The sequence below is a fragment of the Chiloscyllium punctatum genome, chromosome 3, assembly GCF_047496795.1.
Source record: "Chiloscyllium punctatum isolate Juve2018m chromosome 3, sChiPun1.3, whole genome shotgun sequence".
Classification (NCBI taxonomy): Eukaryota; Metazoa; Chordata; class Chondrichthyes; order Orectolobiformes; family Hemiscylliidae; genus Chiloscyllium; species Chiloscyllium punctatum.
This window is the reverse complement of record NC_092741.1, coordinates 85,663,674-85,684,663: the sequence shown is the minus strand read 5'-3', so window position 1 is coordinate 85,684,663 and position 20,990 is coordinate 85,663,674. Positions and strand designations below refer to the sequence as shown.

The window sequence follows — 20,990 nt, the reverse complement described above, 5'->3', positions numbered from 1 at the left end:
TTACATGGTAGATGAACAAGGATTTTTTGGGCCAAAGGTCTGAGGTTTACTTATGCACATGATATATGCAAAACAAATGATTTCTGGTCCGAAGGTTGACTCTTAGATGGGATTGACTATCAAGAGAATATATTCGGTATATAGATTTTAATCAGATTCTAGAAGAGGGAATATGAATTGGTTAGACCATGAATGGACAACTGGGATGTTGCTTGAAATTCCTGTGCCACATGGGGATCTCAGGACACTCCATGTCCCTTGGTGGATTAGGCTGTAGGAAGTATTTCCAACTGCTTCAGCTGGAGTTCAGGATTTCTGAGACTGGGGGACAGATGGAGTCAATGTAGAATATCAATAAGGATGTGAGATTCCTTGACCATACACTCCAGGAAGTGGTCACTCGGCAGACAGTAAGAGTGCAGGATAGTTGTTGGGCCAGCATCCAGAAGATTTAGAGGAGGCAGGAAGTACAAGAGTCTTTGGGCTGTGTGTGCCACAACCAGAATAATATCCATGAAACTGCAGAAGTTCAGTCCAGCCCAAGATACTGATGACAAAGGGAATGCCTCTGGGCAAAGAACAAAGGGCAGTCATTTTATAATGTTCCATGGTCAGATGGATTGTTAGGCTCATAGACATTAACAGCACAGAAAGAGACCATTTGACCCACTGTGTCCATGCTGGTCAACAAAGATTTGACTACACTAATCCCATTTTCCAGCATTTGGGTACGGCAACACAAGTGACTATCTAAATACTGCTTAAATATTCTAAGAATTGCTAACTCAATCACCCTTTCAAGCAGTGACTTCCACCTCACTCTGAGTGAAAATGATTCTCCTCACCTCTCCTCTTGGCCTTCTACCTCTCATTTTAAGTCTAAGCCATCTTTTTGCCGACTCCTCTTAGAACGGAAAAATCCTGTCCACCCAATCTATGCTTTTAATAATCTTATACATCTCTATCAGGTAGCCTCATAGTCTATGCTGCTCCATGGAAAACAACTCCAGTTTATCCAATCTTTCTTCATAGCTCAAACCCTCCAGTCCAGGCTGCATCCAGGTAAACTTCCTCAGCACTGTCTCAAGTATATCACATCCTTCCTGTAATAGGACCAAACCTGCATGCAATACTCCAGCTGTGGCCTAACCAGCATTTTATACAGGTATAACCTCCTTGCTCTTGTATTCTTTGCCTTGCCTAATAAAGGTAAGTACACTAGACACCTTCTTATCCAACTTATCGATCTACCCTGCTACCTGAGGGGATCTGAGGGGATATGTACCAAGGTTCCCCTGGTCAGTACTTTCCAGGTCCTACCATTCATAGCATTATCCTTCGTCTTGTTAGCCCTCCCAAGTGTATTATCTCACTTTCCCAGGTTGAATTTCATTTGCCATTGTTCTGCTCACTTGGGCTGTCTGTTGATATTCTGTTGCAGCCTATCTCTTCACTATTTATCACTCTACCATTTTCCTATCATCCATGATACCCCATACATTTAAGTTCAAGTAAACAATGTACACCACAAACACCAAGGGCCTCAGCACTGAGCCCTATGGAACCCCACTTGTAACAAATTTCGAGTCACAGAAACATTCTTCTACCACCATCTACTGCTTCCTGCCTCTCAGCTAATTTTGGTCTTTGGTTCCATGGGCTCTTACTTTCTTAACCAGTATGTAATGAGAGATCTTACCAAACCCTGTGCTAAAATTGTTGTAAATGCACAGCAAATGCATAACACTCAGTGCTCCTAGTTACATTCTCAAACAAATTGATCAAATTAGTCAAACACAATCTTCCCTAAACAAATCCTTGCTCATTATCCCCAATTAATCTGTGTCTCTCTAAACATAAATATCTTCTCTCCCTTAGAATTCATTGTAATAACATCCTTACCACAAGGTTACAATAATTGGTCTGTAATTTCCAAATCTGTCCCTTCCTTGCTTTCTTAATAATGGTCACACAACACCGGATTATAGTCCAACAGATTAATTCGGAATTACAAACTTCCGGTGCATTGCTCTTTCATCGGGTAGCTAGTGGAGCAGGATCATAGGGCAAAGAATTTATCATAAAAATTCACTATAAATTCTATGTTCTATTATCCTGCTCCACTAGCTACCTGACGAAGGAGTAGTGCTCAGAAAACTTGTACTTCCAAATAAACCTGTTGGACTATAACCTGGTGTTGTGTGATTTTTAACTTTGGCCACCCAGTCTAACACCGGCACCTCCACATCTTAATAATGGCACTACCCTGGCAGTCCTCCAGTTCTCTAGCACATCACTTGTGACCATGCATTTCTATAAACATCATGAATTTGAGAGTAAAAGTCATTGCATTTGGGAACAGAATATTCTTCAGGACGAAGGTAGTGATTCAAAACTTCTCATGCTTATTGGATTTAACAGCACAAATAATTTAAGTGTCGGGGTCCTGTAGTCAGATTTTCATGAGCTAGGGAGAAAGTTATTTGTAAGGCTGTGGTGGTAGTGAGCTGTCAGGTACTTCCGGTTCCAAGTGCTAAGAATAGAGGGAACAATAGAGAAAGACAATGAATGGTTGGCTTGAAACATGGTGCAGGGGGAAAAGCTTTCAGAGTCTGAGGGAGATGAGACTAGTTCTGTGTCAGGGGGCATCTATTCAAAAGCGACAGTCACTCAACAGAACTGAAACTGATGTCCTCAAAGCCAGGTTCACTATAATATGGTTAGGGGAATTAAATTAAAATGGAACCAACATAGAGAAAAGGAATAAAAAGGAGGGTATTCAATTGTAATAGAGGAAACAGGCACCATATTGATTAAGAATACATGAAAAAGATTACAAAATATACAATGATAGGTTTACAATGTATGCAAGTAAATACATAAAGTATGCTGAAAAATGTTTTAACCTTCAGGTACAAATGAAGCTGTGCCAACATGACATAATGGTAATAAGTAAAGGTGGTTTGAAATGGTTAAAAACAGGTAATAAGTCTTCAAGGACACAATGTAGTCTGAATAGATAGTCAATAGATAACAAGAAAGTCAGATTGAAGTACTGATAGGAAGGACATTGTAATTTAGAAAAGACAGGATATGCTGAAGAGACCAACGACATAATTTGGTTAGTTAAGAGTTCCAAAGCATAAAGCCAATGCTACTGTAGGCCTTTAAACAGAATAGCAAACCTACAGAGATATGCAAGAAGTATAGAGTGATGATGATATTAGAGTAAAAAAAAAGAGAAAGAATATCTAAAATATATTCAGGAGAATTTCCTTGACCAACGCTTTTAACTAGAAAAGATGCATTGCTAGATTTCGTGGAATGAAGTGGGTCAACTGACAGCAAAAAGACTGAAATAGTCTGACATAATAACTGGATAAATGACAGATGGAATTTAATGCAAAGAAGGTGAAGCATATTGGCAGAAGGAATAGGGAAAGATAATATCGCTAGAATGGCACAGTTCATTAAAAGGTACTTAGGTTAGCAGTTCACGTGTATAGATCTTTTTAGGTATTTGGGGTATATTGAGAATGCAGTTATAAAAGAACATGGAGTCTTAAATTTCATTGAGGCTCAGAGTACAAAAGCAGGAACATGATATTGAACTTGTATAATGCCCAATTGAAGCCACAATTAGAGTATTGTGTCCAGATTTTATCTACACCGTTTAAGACAGATATGAAAGTCTTTGAAAGTGTGCAGAATAGATTTACCAGAATGGTTCCAGGGAAGATGGATTTTCATTATAATATTTGGCTGGAGAAGTTGGGGTTGTTCTCTTTGGAACTACGGAAATTGAGGGGGATTTGATACTGGACACAAGATTGTGATAGGTTTAGATAAGGTAAACCAAGAAAAGTTAATTCCACTATCTGACTGTACAAAGACCAGAGGACATAGATTGAACAAATTGGGCAAAAGATACTAGGGGAGCATGTGAGGAAGAACATTTTACGTAGCAAATGATAAATCCTGGAACTTACAGCCTATAATGTTAGTGAAAGCAGAGACAATGAACAATTTCAAAAAGAAAATGTTTTAGCACTTGTAAGAACTAAGTGTACAGGGCTATGGGAACAGAATAAAGAATTTACTTTATTGCTCTTAAGACATTTGGCATGGGTTCAATGGGCTGAATGGCCTTCTTTACTCCCATAATGACTCTGACAATGTATGACTTTAAAGAAGAGGAGATTGTTTAACTTTATTGATTTTCTCCTTGAAAAGAATGCTATACCTGCATATTATTTATATTGTGTCAGATGTTGTGATTGACTTCAAACTGCAATTGGTTAAAATAAGTATTTTTTAAATTGTAAAAGTAATCGCCATACAGAGAGTGCTGCTAGCACAACAACATTCTAAAATCAGTTCCATGCTGTTCCTCTCGATTCTTTTTCTTCAAATATTCTATACAATGTTCACAGTCACGAAGTGAAGCTACATAGTAAGTCTCAAAAGATAGATTTGGGAGAAAAAAAACCTACAGCGATGAGAATATAGCAGATACCCAGTATGGAGTCTGTCCCTTCAACAAGATCTGTGGTATCTGGTATCCAAAGCAAATGACTAATAATTTGTACGTCCTCGTTTCAGATGTGAAAAATAGCATTGTGAATTATGGAAGAGAAAATATTTTTTCTAACCTTAAATAAAGAATCATAAATACAGGAAATGAGAACTCACGATTCAGGGAGAAACCTTTTAAGCATACAGTACTCTTCAAAAGGTTACAGTATAATGCAGCTCATGTTGACAGTCTCAGACCTAACACTGTAGTTTTAGCACAAATCATTTTTGTCAGATAGGTAAGAAAATGCCTTTCAGTGGTATCTTTACTGTATGCATGCTCCCAGATTATTTTGCTTCATATGGTTTATTTGTTTTTACATCTTTGATTCTGTATATTCTATTTTCTTTCATTAATATAGTGAAAATTGTCTAATTATTCTATAACACTACAAGTAATACTGAAAAATAAATTAAGCTGCAATAAAAACAAAAGATTGTGCAAAACAAACTCTTCTATTTTTCCTGAGAGCTTCTATCTGCTGTTCATTATTTCAGTGACCTGATCTATTTAACAAAAATACACTTTTGTTTAAATAAGTACTTCACATTCCAGTCATAAATAAAGGTAGCCCATGGACAAATCATAACAATGGGAGTCACAAGAATGGAAGTAATACAAAATCAATAGACCAATCAGCATCCTTACTTTAAAATAAATTAAAGCATGGAGTACAAAAGTAACCACTGTACTTATGGTAACATCCTACGTTCTCAATCTACACTAACGTTTTATCGGGGAGGATTGAATTACACATGGAAAGAGTGCATTTGTTCTGTTCATCAGAATAGCAATGTAAGAAAACATATTTTATGAAAATTATAATTATCAAATTACATTGACTGGCAGAAAATATTACAGGCAAGAAATACTTAATTAAATTTATCAACACAATCTATTTGTTAAAGATTATTTACTGACATTTCAAGTATTATAATAAGGAAACTATTGGCTGAGACTTGCAGCTGCAGCAGGGCATAACATGCCTATTGGCAACAATTTTCCTTGCTGATTTTCCTTTATTGAAGTCACAGTGGAAAACTAACTCCCCAGGTGTCTCTGCCCTTCTCTCCAATAATGCATTATATTTTTTTCTTTCAGTATGTTTTAGCTTTAGCACTGTTGACTCTATTTTGGATTCATAATTTTAACTTAATAACTCAGAATAAAAGTTCAATCAGCATTTGAGTCAAACTTCACGTTCATCTTTTTTTTCAAATTACATGACATTCACTTAATTTCCTGGATGAACCCTACCACAGTTATTTGTATCTCAGCTGGTTAGGAATTAACAAATCCTACTAAACTGAAATGATCCATTCATATAATTAAATTCAGAACAACATTTTCTAATTAATGTCCATCCTCTGCCTGGGCTGTTTCTGCATTTCACTTTGTAATCTCCTTAAGGAAGCTATGAATTTCAATTATAGATGTTTCTGGTGTTACTGTCCATTGTTCGTGTCTAATTTATTCCCGTACTTGGTCGCAACTTTATTTATAAACAATAGAAATATAAAATTAAGCTCATAACCTTAACATCTTATAGAATATTTATATATTTTATGTCAACTTTGGGTCATACATAACCCTCTTGTCTTTGACTGTGAAAGTTCTACCCCAATCCCCGATTCCAATTACTTGAGCAGAGAACCCAGATTGATAGTCCAATGAAGCATTGAGGAAGTGATACACAGTCACAGACTCAATATATTGAATAAAATATTAAATTGAAGTGATGTTTGTCCTCTCAGATGAATATAAGATATTAAAATGAACTCACAACCACAAATCTTAAACTTAGTCTAAAGAATGCCTCCATCCTGACAATATACTCAATTCATTTACTTTCATCCCAAGTTAAATGGATATTTAAAGAAAAAATTGTGATATTATTAACACTGGACTGGTCAGCAAAAAGACAAACAGAACTTTGGATTATCTCACTTGAAGAACAGAGCATGAATCCGAGAGAGAAATTATTAGCTACTATAAACCACTGAATCTTGAGGAATATGTGCAGTTCTGAATCCAAGCTGCAAAAGGATGATCTGAAATAACAGGAAGTACAAAAATTGTACAGTGTTATGAAACAGAGTTAAATGTATTTTGAAGTAAGCGTTGTGCTGCTTATCTTTCAAAATAAGGTGCCTAGGTGTGATCATATTGAAGTACTTGAGAAAGCTGCACAATACAGAAAGTGGATCTGAGAGCAAAACTCAACATTTACACAGGATAGGGAAACATATATCAATGGGGAATAGAGGAAGCATAATTTACATGAAAAAAAAGTGATCACAAATGAAATATAACTTACATATATAAATGAAAGTAAACACTTAAAAGGATCTGCCCAACAAGTAACAAAAAATATTAATTTTAATAAGTTAGTGGGTGTGTTTTCAGTAGGCAGGGTTATGAGAGAATGAAAGAAATGGACAGAAGATTTGTGATTTTGAGACTAGTTAAATGGTTGGAAATTGCCTTTTTCTACCACTATTGAGTAAGATGAATGAAGATGGGAGGATGCTTAGTTGGGGCATAAACACCAAATGGCCATTTTCTGTGTTATAAATTGTAATTCTGTGAAAAAAGTGATGCTATTGTAAGAGAGCGCAAATAGATTTCTCATATATCGTCATTGCAAGGAGATTTGAAGTGAAATTTTTAGAATAAGGGTCCCAGATCTTTCCCAGGATTCTCTTCCTACCTATTACTTATCATGGAAAATTGTGTCTGTTTTACACTGTGCATCATAAAAGAATGCTTCTAAGTGGCGGGCTTGAGGCATTCTCATTGTGATAAAGCCATATACAAAAGCAAGTGTTATTCTTATAGTGTTGCCATAAAACAATCAAACTGACAAGAAGTACTTAACCCTTTACTTGGGCAAAGCTCCTTCTCTCTTACCAAAATATAACCTTTTTGAAGGAAAAGGCTGTTGGTCAGAACAAAAGATTAAACAGACAGCATTTAGTACAGGCTGCATAACATGTAAACTTGGCTCAGAAAATATTTTTCACTGTTATTTTACATTGAATTCTGACTAAACTTGTGGATTTTGAATACTTTTCAATGATGATAAGAAAACGTATTTACAATAAAGTTGGCACTTCCACTTTTTGAATAAAGACATAATTTACCAATAGCTACCACCCAAACAGGCAGGCAAGGATGTACTGCAAATATTACAGCCTATTTCTAATTTGAAATGTTCATACCAAGTGACATATTACCATCATAATTTACACAGAATCCTCTGTGTTACTCTACTCATCCTGAAGAAGTGCTTTTCTCTTTCGTGATTAATGTGTGGCCTGGAAGCTGTCAGTCCAGGGAAAGTAATGGTTGGGTATTCTCATCATCTTTATCTATGTGTTTCAGAACTCCAGGTTCAACCACTGACTGGGACCTGTAAGCAAAATGAAAGTGCGTTCAGCATGAGGACTAGGCAACAACTATGTTGTAGCGACATTTAAAAAAAAATTTCTAAGACTTATCATGAGTAAGCAAATAGGTACAAAGTTGTAAAATGGTCATTTAGGGAAGGCAGTGAAAAACAGTGGGTGGCTGTGGAATTATTCCTGGCATGACTCTGCATCTCCAGAAAAACAAGGGAGAAATTGGGGGGGGAAGAAAATAAACAAAAATCAAACAGAATATTATGAACTGACCTTGGAACAATCAACATGAGCAGATTCTGAAATCAATAACTGCACATAACTGTCAAATATAATTAATGCTGAATGTGAAAGGTCCATAACAGGTCAAGCTTTCATCACAGTAGCCTGCTTTATTATCTTCTCTTGTATCTGCAGAATTTTAAATATTAAAAATGCGCATGTAATTTCTGTTTCAGGCATCCTTTAAGAGTGTGCAGATTCATTTCCTAAGGGTGAGACATTTCTTTATTCCTGATCATCATTGAATCAAGGGCATTGCAGCATCAATGATTAATATTTTTCCTTCAAGTGTGTAGCCATATGCCTGCGCTTTAATTCCAAAACTGTACCAGAATGGTTGACATCGAAGTCACTAGAAGGATGCGGAGAAAGCAAATAGCCAATTTCACAGGATCATAAGCCTAGCTGGCAAGGTTGTTAAACAGAAATCTGGTGATAAGAGCTCCTGAAAAAAAGGTTTGATCTTCAAGGTTATTAAAGCTATTAAATTCAATTAAAACACAGAAGAGAGGACAATGGAACAGACGTATCTCATCTATACAACCTTTGGATGGTGAGTTTAGAGCCACAAAGGTCCTGGGCAAGAGTCAAACTTTAAGAGAAAATGGATAAATATATGTGTTTTGAAGACATTGGCAGTGTAACCTAGGACCATCGCAGAAGGAGTAACCTGATCTTGGAGTTCAGATAAAAAGGACAGACCCAGCAGAGTGACTGAAGCCTAGCCAGCTATCCCTCACCAGCACGAATAATACTTAAATCTCAGTAGTGAGTCTGAGGCAGCTTTGTTTGTAACCTGATACATTTTAAAGTTGCAGTGTTAAACTGACTGATTGAGAAAATAAAGAAGTAACCTGCAGAACTGGCTGTAAATTGTGTTCAGTGATGTTCATCCAAAGACGGAAATGGACAAGTGACTATGATGGATTTGGAACCAACCAGAACAAAAATAGATGCTTCTATAAACTGGGCAGAAATTGACAAAGCTGTGCCCAAAAAAAGGATTGTTTTGCATTAATAGTCATCTTTACCCAAGTAACTTAAAGGTGGTGAAAGTAGCAGTGAACAATTCGTTTTTAGACTAGAGGGAAGTCTACACTGATGCTCCCTATGGATTAGCATTAAGACCACTGTCCTTTTTAAATATATAACAGCCCAAATCTTCCAACCTAGGTTGAAGTCTCAATACATAATCCAGATCAGACAAAAAAACCCTGCACTTTTCTTTGGGCTTAGCTTCTGATAGGGAGTCCTTCTGACTGACGCTGTGCAGCAATCCTCACGTGGATTGGCACAGACAATCTGTGTAGAAGCTATGTCCCTTTTATGGTACTAGCAGTAAATTAACACTGTTTCAAGATCTTAGACCCTCTTTGAAAAACTATATGGAGAAGTTATGTGGATGAGGATGAAGTGCATCAGGTAAATTGGGGGTATTATTGCAGGATCCCTTGGGCTCAATGTACAGAAATTTTTTAAGGTGCCAGTGTAAGTTAAGAAAACTATTATAAACATACATAGAAATTCTTGGTTTTCTTAGTAGAGGCATAGAGCATAAAACCAAATGACATGTAGAAAACAATGTTTCATCTCATGTTAAGTGTTATGAAGATGTGGATGTACCGTACCTTTAAGAAAATTAAAAGTTAACAGAACTACCTGACAGTACCAAGTATTCAGAACAAGATATAATGCAACCTTTTGGTCCAGCAATTAATGTAGCTGGTTGCCTAGAGACATAAACAAATTCAAATTTGGCTAATTAGTTTAAATTATACCCCAAAATACCAACATCCAATCAAGTTTGTATTTAGTATATTGACAATATTAAAAACCAATGAAACAATCCGATGCTTTGGGGTAGAAGACGGGGGAAAATTGAACAGTTGGAGGAGAACTGCCACAAGACCTACATATGTATACTGCTAGTCAGAACTGTCTGAGTAGTATCTGTCTAAACAAGGAGTGGACACAGAGAAATATATCGACACTGACCAGGACAGCAAATCGACAAAGAGAAGATTTCACAGCTGGCTGGTTTTGAAATTTGAACTTTTTAGTAAATCGTAATCGGGGGTTTTATCGGACTAGTATTATAGAAGGGAAAGGAAAAGACAGGTGAGAGGAAGGAGTTGAAAAGAGTTGCTCGCTAATTATTCTCTGTTATACTTTAAGAAATAAAGTTGTTAATTTTTACTTTAAATAGTTCTTAGTCTCTCCGATTTTCACAGATTACTGACTGGGATAAATCTTTCCTGTTTGCTGGTTTATATTAAGGGGGGGGCTGTTGGGTTTACAGAACATCATATTCAATTTTAGACATCACACTTTAAGAAGGATGCCAAGGGTCCACAGACAGGAAGTGGAATAGTTTTACTTAAATAGAACCAAAGGTGAGTCTTCACTTTTTAGAGAATTACTGTTGAAGCTGGGGATGTTTTCTCAGTACACGAAGGAAATTTTACACAGATATTTTGAATCATGGATATTAATGAATGAGTCAAACTAAAAAAAAACTGGCTCCAGTGGTAGAAGTGAGAGTCACCAGATTTAAGATTAATGACAAAAGGGACATCAGAAAAGGAGTGTATATATATATAGCACAACTGTTCAATAATATTCTGAAAGAGGGTGTGTGAGGGACATGGCAATATTTGCAGATTCAAGAGGAATATTCAAAAGGAATTGGATGGACACCCATTATAAGGGTGAAAATTCCCAGGGCAATAGGGAAAAATAAAGGATTGGAACTAATTAGAGAGCACTTTCACAGATCTGTCACATGCACAATGTACCACTTGGAGCTATATCCTTCAAGGCATCAATGAGTAAAATGGTTTAACAATTTGTGAACAAAAGGTCTAAACTAGGATAATTAACTAGAATTAATAGCTGCTTCTTGTCCCTGCAGTCAGGCTTTGTTTGTAAGTAATCACATCTGTCAGTTTATGATTTTAATGAATTTGACAAAAGCTGGCAAAATATTGATAACAAATTGCATGCTTCCAAGAACAGATTTACAATTTCAAGGCGAAATTTAATTGGGAAAACAAGCAGTGGGTGCCTTACTGAGGTTCCACTCTGCGAAAAAGAGACTGCATCACTGGTCACTACAGATGAAATTTAGTGAGGACAGCTTTCGTTGAATGTATGTGGTCAGTTTTTGAACATTTTCAACTCTTCTGTTTTTCAATTAATGTAAAATTATATCATTTTCAGTGTTTCTCCAAGACCAAACAGAAAACTCATATTCCATCCTGTTAATTCCAAAATTCAGTCACAAACAACCGAAATAAGCTACACTTTCTAAGGTACAAGAATTACAACTAATTTTATAAATGTAATATCGTCACAAAGCATTTTTGCATTGCACTGTCATCATGGGGTAGGAATTGCAAAATTCTGACCGTGTTAATAACAGAAAAGCTTGTCCCTAATTTTTAGAAGCATTTGGTCTCCTACTAAATTCATCAGATACATTTTACAGACAGCAGCCTAAAAACAGACATTACATGCGTGATTTCCTCTGTTGAAGAGTTTTATGCCAAATGGGGCTGATCTGAGTAATGCAGGCCATGAATAGTCTGTTCTGTTTAGGGTTTCCAGGCACCATAGGTTCAACAAGATGCTGTTACCACAAAGCAAGGAAAATGTTTTACATTATTTAATGTTGAGCCATTTGGCTGCACCCAATCCCTCTCCTGACAGTCTCTTGAAGCTTGTTGGCAGTGAGGCATAAATTATTGATTAGGAAAGTTGCCTGTGGACATATTATAGGTATAAGCTAATATACCAATGAGGACTAAAAAAAAAATTAGTGATCTTTTAATCTCCACTTCAGGACAGGGATTATTCCTCGTTGACATTCTAAATATAACCTTGAGAAATTTCTAGGATTGTGCTTGTGCTAGTTATTTGAACTAAGAGCCAACCTGAGACCAAATGATGCTCAGTAAAAATCCTTGAAGGCAGAATATGACTGTTGAAGATTAACTGCAGCAAAACTATTTCACTAACCTGTGGCAAGTGGAAAAGAGACCAGAAGTTTTACTCAGTAAAGTTAATACATGAATAAAATAATAAGCTAACCTACATTTTTGCCCATCCTACTTTTACATAGCACTAGCTGATTTCTTAATGAATTATGTTAGCTGGATTAAGTTCTTAATATCAAAGTTAAGACTGAAATCTTAGCATAAGATGATAGTGCCTCAAGAAACTGCTACAACAATTAATGCTAGGTCAGATCCTTTACAAAGTATGTTAGTTTGTGCTGCATAAAGCATGTTTACACTGAGGCCATAGGGCATGATTTTCTGCATCAACACCTGTTGAAGAACTGCAACATTTTATCTTGCAAAATTGGGCAGAATGTTCCAACTGAAGTCAATGAGAAACCAAACACACAGGAAGAATTAATTGGTGATGGCCTTGCGAATTAATTTACAAGTGAATCTTTGGCAGCTCTAAAATGATTTTCTGGTGCAAGCATTATAATAATATAATTGCATCAATCTCTCAAGCAACATATGTTTGCTCTGGGTTTGTGGGAAGCCATTGTGATAATTAGGTCAGTAGCATTGACTCGTATTGGTCTGGACTTTTGCAAATGGAGATTCTCTCCATATGGTGGATGTTTCTAAAAATTGGAAGTCCTGTCCCTGAGCACAGCACCTGCCATTTTTGCAATGGCAGTAACGGGAAGTTGTGTTTTGCACATGTACATTTCTTGTAGGCATCTGCACATAGAAATAAGTAGCTTCCTTCTTTCCTGTGTGCTCTTGGTGTTCGAAACATAATGTGTGCAGAGTCGATCTGGTAGCAGTATGTTTCAACACTGGATTAATTTGTAAACTCAGGGTAACCTTCTGGAGAGGTAAGATATCCCTTTGCATATGTCCTGGGACACATCTGGGGGGAGGTCAGATTTTTTTGGAAGAGGTTAGGTGCATAATTTGATTACTAAAAGTGGGCATATATACGCATAAAGAGTGCATAAATGTATGGAACTATCAAAAGGAAATGCCAAGAGTATCAAGAGGAACTATCAAGCTATCAAGGTATTGAAAACTCCTCTTCTTTAAAGTTTTACAGAACCTCTTCACTGTTAAAAATGATTATTGTTATTTCATCGTGTCTGTAAACCCTCTCTTACTGGATTATTATACATGAATGATGACACAACAATGAAAAAATTATTTCATTCTCATAAATTACATTCATATTAATAAAACAGATTTATATCTTTGATTTATTTTGCACTTTGGATATTTATAAAAATGAAAATGTCAATCTTCAAGTATGCATATTCAGTTTGATATGATTTTCACAATGAAAGCTACCTTTAGTGTTAAACCTAACAGCATGCAATAGGCTCAAGTCAAGAACTTAGGTGCAAAGTTCACAGCCTCTTCAAGATTGTCCTTCTGTTGAGTTAACTTAATGGATGGAAAATTCTGTAAAATAATTTCCCATTGCTGTCTTCTCTATAAAAAAGCCTGAAATCCTTACATAGGATAAATGTCATAATTACATATAAAAGGCACATTCTGAAGAACTTCAAAATGAAGTATTGTTACGGCTGTATGAACAAAGAACAAGAATAGGTCACCTCGGTCTTTGAGCCTGTTCTGCCATTCTATAAACTCACGGTTGGTCTGATTTAAACTTTAACTCTACATTTCTGAATTTTCCCAATAATCTTTTATCTCCTTGATAATCAAGAATCTATCTACCTTTGCCTAACAAAAAAAAATTAAAGATTATGCAAAAGATTGGCCTTTTGTGGAAGGAAATTCCAAAGACTCATGATGCTTGAGCAAAAGAAAATTTCTTCATCTGTTTTAAATGGACACGCACCCTTATTTCTAAACAATAGTCCCTACTTCTAGTTTCTCCCACAAGTGAAAACATCCTTTCCTTATCCACCCTGTCAAATCCCTGAATGATCTTATATGTTTTAATTTAGTCACCTCTCACTCCCCTAAACTCCGCAGGATACAGGACTAGTGTGTCTAGCCTTTTCTCTTAAGGCAATCCTCTCATTCCTAGTATTAGTCTAGTAAACTTTCCCTGAACTGCTTCCAATCTGTGTTACCTACTTACTATCAGATCTTAGAATTTCCTGTTTATTTACTTGGCAGGTTTTCTATTTGATGATAAGTTTATCTTAACCATGTATAAATGATCACACAGGTTGGGTAAACAGAAGAATTCACACCTCTTCATAGACTTTGGAGAGAGGCTCTTTTCTACATCTTTGAAAGACATATTATAGGAATCACTGACATATTCATTGTCATCATCATATTCATGCTCCAGCAGAGTTCGTGCCCAGGTTCCCATATCATAAGGTGGCAGCATTCCTCCAAATTCTGATGGCAGGATTTCCGGGTGTATAAGCTGGTGAAGACTGTTTAGGTTATTTCCATGCATAAATATCTAGAAAGACAATGCAGCAAATAGCATATAAACATAGATAGCATAAATAATGAAACAACAATATGATTCAAACTATTAGTTTAAAAAATAATAATCATATTATGCACCAGAAGTCAACATTCTTCACATATGCAAATTCTGTGCTACACTTGGGGCAAAATCATGCATATACTGCTGACCTGAAACTGCTGGTGAAACCCAGCAAGTCTGGCAGCATTTGTGGAGACAGAAACAGAATTAATGTTGACTCCAATGACTCCGTTTCTCTCTTTACAACGATGCTGCCAGACCTACTGAATTCCTTCTACATTTTCTGCTTTGGTTACTAACTTCCTGTTGGTTCCTTCCAAACAGTGGGAGGAGCTTGAGATTTACAAGCAATGACCAACAAAAAAACAATTAGCCCCTGTGTGCAAACGAGTCCAGGCAGATCTCAGAGTCTATCAGCTTAAACGTTGAGTTCAGGTTAAACATATACCTTCTAATTTTCCCTTAGAATGTGCAAGCACTTCAAATTTGTTTGTTTAAATCCAATTCTTATTTAATTTATGCTATGTTTTCTGGCTCCCATTAATTAGAAATAATCACGTGGCAGCTTTTGCCATACGGCCAGTGGATTGATGGTTGAACATTATTGCTTGTTACATAACTCTTGTGCAGCAGTAATATGTCACCCCAAATGTGCAATCTTCTAATAATTAGTTCGTACCTCTATAAATAACATAAAACTTATTTTCCTTCAAAAACACTCTTTATCATTACAACAATTCAAAACATTTATTTTTCCTTAATTAGAGATTATGGATTTTAGAAATAATTTGTCCATTTTCAGAATCGTTTTAGCTTTATTTTATTTTCTCAAAATATGATTTAGGGTTTTTCTTAGGTTGCAGGATGTTCTACCTCCATCTTGAAGATTTCGGATTTGTCACTCTCATTGGTGAATTGTACACATTCTGCACAGTGATGTTGTGCATGTTGTTGGATGAGTTTACCTGATGCTGTTAATATTGTATTACTTGCTTGTGACATTGTTGATGCTGTACTGCTTGATGGTCAAGCTGTTGATGTTGCCTTACTGGTTCATGATGTTGCTAGTGCTGTTGGTGATCCTCCATGCTTTTCCAACGCTAGTGTAGTCTGAATAGGGACCCTGTTACTTCTTTGTTATCCACCAGTTCCAGTCTCAGTGATGAATGATGCTTTTTTTCATTACTGCATCCTGGTCCTGGTCAGTGAAAGGACATGGGTGGAGGGGCTGGGTGGAGTTTCCTACTTCCAGGGCTCACTCAGCCAACCAGGGGCACCTCCTCACTGCCGGACTCCCAATCTTCACCCTTCCCCTGCATAATCCAGAATGCATACAGAACCCCTTGCCAACCCAACTCCAGTGAGAACCTGGACTTATCTAGGTTTAGGGGCTTCCTCCCAGGCCTTCATCATTCCAGCATTGGCCACCACTTCTGGTGTGGGACAGAGTTGCTGACATTTGATTGTCTGCATTTCCTCCTGGATGCCAATAGAAGTTCCACCTTATACTAATTAAAAGGACAGTACCTGAAAAGTTAAAGTGAGCTGAGTTGGCCAATTAGGGGCAGGGTTGCCCCTGCAATTTACAGTGAGGGTAGGAGCCTTCCCTCAGTGCATAATCAGTATTTAGTTTCCAAGTTTATACCTCACTTGGATTCTTAAAGGCATAAATCCATCAAAGATTATCTGTCAAAATATGCATAATGATGTTACATAAGTTTCAATGTTCCTACTCATATTTATGACTGCTGCTGAAAAATAGATATACATTGCAACAGGGACGTAGGGAAAAGATAGCATTCAGTAACAAAATAATTCAGTGTAAATCCATGCTTTCATGGAAGAAATATTATAAAGGACGATTTTTCAAGTCTGCTTTCCATGTGGGGAGCCTTGCATGCTGAGAGCACATATTATAAACACAGTCATGTACTGTAATGTGTGCCGAGCACACCAGAATTTCCCATATGTGCTATCAGTAGATAAGGCTTCCTACTGAGACTGCAAAGTCATAAACCCACCCTGAACAGCAAAGTGTCATGTTAAACAAACACCGTTTAACAGGACGACTTGTTTGGCAAAGCCTTTTTGTTTACGTATGTGGCACAATGAAGCAAATCTGATCAAAAATTCATTGCTGTGTCTGTGCACACAAGATAAATGAACTGATTCTGTACTCCCAGTGGGCAGCTGTACTTGAATAGAGTACAGCTTAAAGAAACTGCATAAAGATAGTCCTCTTAAATTATTATAAGACCCCATTGCTCTGAATAATCTATTACCTTTTAGTGAACATAATAAATAGCAAATTTTCAAGTATATGGCACAGATACTTTTAATGTAGAGATTGAACATGGCATTATGTGCTTTAGATATCAATCTGTTTGTCTTACCCTTTTTCTGGTCTTCTCTTTGAGGAAGGGCCTAATGACAGTATAAAGTGCATGAATATACCAAGGCTGATTGACAAAATGAATTCCTCCAAAACGAGATGGAAAGCTGTCCTGTAATGAAATCGATAAACTTAGAAAGGAGTGAATCTTACAATGCTTCAATGTGTACGTAATTCCAATGGATAATGTTGTTTTTCCCCTTGAAAATATATGCATGCAACATATGGGGACAATCACAAAATTGCAAAGCTTTTGAATTCAAAGTACAGTGTTTTTCAAATAATGTGTTTAATTAGTATCTCCATCAGGAACTGTGGCATCAAATTACTCTTGAACAAAATATTCAAAATGATTGAGGCCAGCTATAACTGCAAAACATAAGAGCCCATAATTCCATAATATGATTCTACCAAAAAATGGATGTTAATTGTAATAAGAAATATCAGCCAATCACAATACATCTCAAACAACAATTCTTTAACACTTCTCAAGCACCTAATAAGCCAATTATGTCTAAATCTCAAACAAGAGTGTGCAATTATAGGCACAAATGGCTGATTGCCAGCAGAGAACAGCATATTTCAATAACAAAGGACTCCAAGCTCTGTTGGAAGTTATAATGAAGCACCAGGTTAACAATTTTGGAGGGCAAGAAAAGGTCAGAAATAAATAGAAAATGTACTAACAAATGCAGTTTGCAAATTAAACAACCCTGAGAGGAAAGGAGAGAACATTTCATAAAGTTTAGAGCATGGAGGGAATTTATAATTAGTATAAATTATTAGTTTAGGAAAATAAGCATCTAAAATTGGTTTTTTTTGGCTGAGAAATGTTCACAAGGATGCAGCAAGATAATTATAGCCTAGAAATATGCTGCTGGCGATATCAGCAGTAACTACTTAACACATGTTTATGATAATCTCTGCATGTTATCATAACACAGGCATTAACCCATTTAAAATAAATGAGTTAATATTTGCCAATGGGCAGATGTTAGTATTTGTCCATTAATATTAGGAACAGTCATTTTTTTTGGTGTACAAGCTATAATTGCTGGATTGCACAAACATTATTCAATATGTCAACTTGGTGGAATGTACTGAGAAGGAATTTCCATAAATGACATTAAGTTTCTGTTTCAATTCCAATTGCTCTTCCCCTTAAAGTCAAACCACCAAATAGCAAAATGCAATTTATTGGTTGCATACAAACCAGAAAAATCTCTTAACACTATGACTCAGAAACATTGGAGGTCAGAGTGTAATATTAGTAATGTGGCTCTATCATTCAGTTATTCTGTGAGCCCAGAATTCCATAACATTACTCCCACAATATCATTCTAACTCTGCATGAAGTGTGGTGGATACAGGGTTTCAGCCACACTTCTGTTCCAGTTACAATTGTACAGCAGGAAGAGTTATTAGGAAATCACCAATCTGTGTTTCCATGGGATGTCAACCATAGTCCAACTCTTCTGATCTCCAGACTATCAGAATCCAGTGATATGAATTAATGCTAACATGACAATCTACATAGGTTTTGTCCATCTGATGGACAATTCCCTATTGCCCTTGATGTTCCATGAACATTTTGCAGTCAGCTGAAACTGGAGATTTGGAATAGATCTGGGCACCTTACTTTGATAGTAGGCCAGGAGATGTCAGACTGTTTAAAACCTGGTATTATACATGGTTAACTCAATTACCAATCCCTACAATTTATTCATCTATCCCATTGTCATATTTATCCACTCACCTACATCACCTAGCTACCCATTTGTTAACTCAGCATTCTACCATTCACTAATTCATTCACCTATTTCCTCACCCATTCTAGCCCTGCTCAAAGTCCAAATCTTCAAACTGATCTGAAAATGACAGCTAGCAACATTAAAAGGGGTGTGTTCTCTCTCCCCTGATTCTACTGTGACCTGATGGTGTTCTCTGGCAGATACTGCTCTGCCTATACCTATTGCTTCTGGATTGGAAGATGCTGGAAGAAATGGACAGTAGTATCAGATCATGAAAATCTTCACGGACAGTAAGAAGGTGTACTGCTTTGTTGCAAACTAAAACCTTCAGGTTATAGAAATGACTGTGTTCAAGTGCATAATAGAGCATGTTATATTGAGATGAAAGGTGTTGCAATATATACTATAACTTTTAAAAGTTGTATTGCTCTAAAAAGAGAGGCCAGTCTATGTGGGATATTGCTGTGGAGATTTATTTTTAAAATATCAGCATATCATTCTAGAACAATTACCTATATTCACCATTGCTCCGAAAGTGTGTGACTGCAGTCCCCCATGGTATCAACGGAAAGTTGCTTATCTTGTTGCATTTATGACAAGAAGTGTAACCATTATGGCTATTAGCTTTGTTTGCAGTTTATTTCAGAAGATTCAAGGATTGAATTAAGAGGCAACTTTTTCAGTTCCATTCTGAACACACCAGGACTGAGTTCAGAAGCAAGTTGTAGTTTTCTTTCCTAGCAGAAGTTGAGGGAAGTCAAGTTCCCCGAGAACAAATGTGTTTATAAAGCTTCCAGGCCAGGAAAGTTTCAATTGAAATCTGGAAGCTATAAGAATTGAGAAAGTTCAAGCTGTCAGATTTGTGAATCATCTGCAGTCTACAAATAAATCCTGGAAGGAGTCAGTTACAGTCTGTTCTGATATAATGCGAATGTTCCATTCCCGTGCAATCCCACATTGTAAGAAAATCATGTAATAGCAGCACCATTTAAACAATGGGCTGGAATTGCATTATCGCCAATACAGGTGAGGAAAGTTCGTGTTCTACAGATAACAGTCTAAATTACTCAATCGTGTTATAGCCAATTCGCATTGAAGAGATGAACTTTATAGCAGAATCGACTGTAATTAAAGATTGAGATGGGGTATAATTTCTTTGGACTTGAATGGCTGCAGTGGATAGGTTTTGGAAAACATGTTGAAACTTAGCTTTGATATTTATGTTAAGGTCTTTCTAACTGTAGTACATGTAGCTTCGTTTGTTTGATTTTTTTTCATTTATGTAATAACAGTACGTACTGTTATTGATGAACATGTGCAGCCTCATTGTGAAAATACTTTCAGGACTACCCACCATGCTAACGAAAAATAAGAAATAATCTAACAAGCCACATTTCATTGTGGAGCTCAACTTCTTCCGTATTACCATCATTTGGGATCATAACATTGTTGACATATTTTTGCTTTTTATAAGAACTGCTCCCATTATTGGACTGAAAGATGCTTATTCCTCTCTGCACCCTCACGTGCACCGATGCTGATTTTATGGTTGGCTTTTGCTTTGTTGCATTTAACAGGCTAATTTAAAACATTTGCCTCAGATTCCTGCCCATTTTTATATGACTTGTGCTTGCTGAGTCATCTGGATTATACAATCATTATCTTAAACCTGTGCGCAATATTTTCTTCGAAGGCTGACTGCTGTGCACAAAAGATAGCAGTGAATGCAGCAGGAACTGCCCCCTTCATGGAGAACAGCTTGCTGTTTGTGTTTGAGGAGAAATCATTCAGGAAAGTAGCTCTTTTTTCGAGGCAGGTGCAAAGCCAACCTTAAAGCAGGCATGATTATAACTAACAATGGCTGAATGTAATGCCTATAGCAGTGGCTGAGAAAGCAGTCAAGAAAGGGTAACCCCATGATGCCTGAATCCAGGATTCCTGATTCAATTCTAAGTCCGTCAGGTAGTTAGTCAACTGCCTGCTGTCAAGGTTTTAAACTAATTGATAACAAAGATCCCATAGCCAAATACTGCCAGGCAATAAGAGGGTTGCTAGCTCTTCTGTCCCAGCCATATTGACCTGGCAGTGTTTCCAGGAGTGGGATTACAGCTATAACT

General features: G+C 36.7%; 1 protein-coding gene across 1 annotated transcript in view; it reads right to left on the bottom strand.

The window, feature by feature from the left end:
• Positions 1 to 2,135: 2,135 nt before the first annotated feature.
• Positions 2,136 to 20,990, bottom strand: part of clvs2 (clavesin 2) — a 106,703-nt gene continuing 87,848 nt past the window's right edge. The window contains exons 3-5 of the mRNA XM_072555936.1: positions 17,124 to 17,234; positions 14,480 to 14,700; positions 2,136 to 7,988 (exon numbers count right to left, since the gene is read on the bottom strand). Of these exons, the coding sequence (XP_072412037.1) occupies positions 7,904 to 7,988; positions 14,480 to 14,700; positions 17,124 to 17,234 (417 nt within the window). The 3' untranslated portion in view covers positions 2,136 to 7,903. The remainder of the gene's footprint in view (positions 7,989 to 14,479; positions 14,701 to 17,123; positions 17,235 to 20,990) is intronic.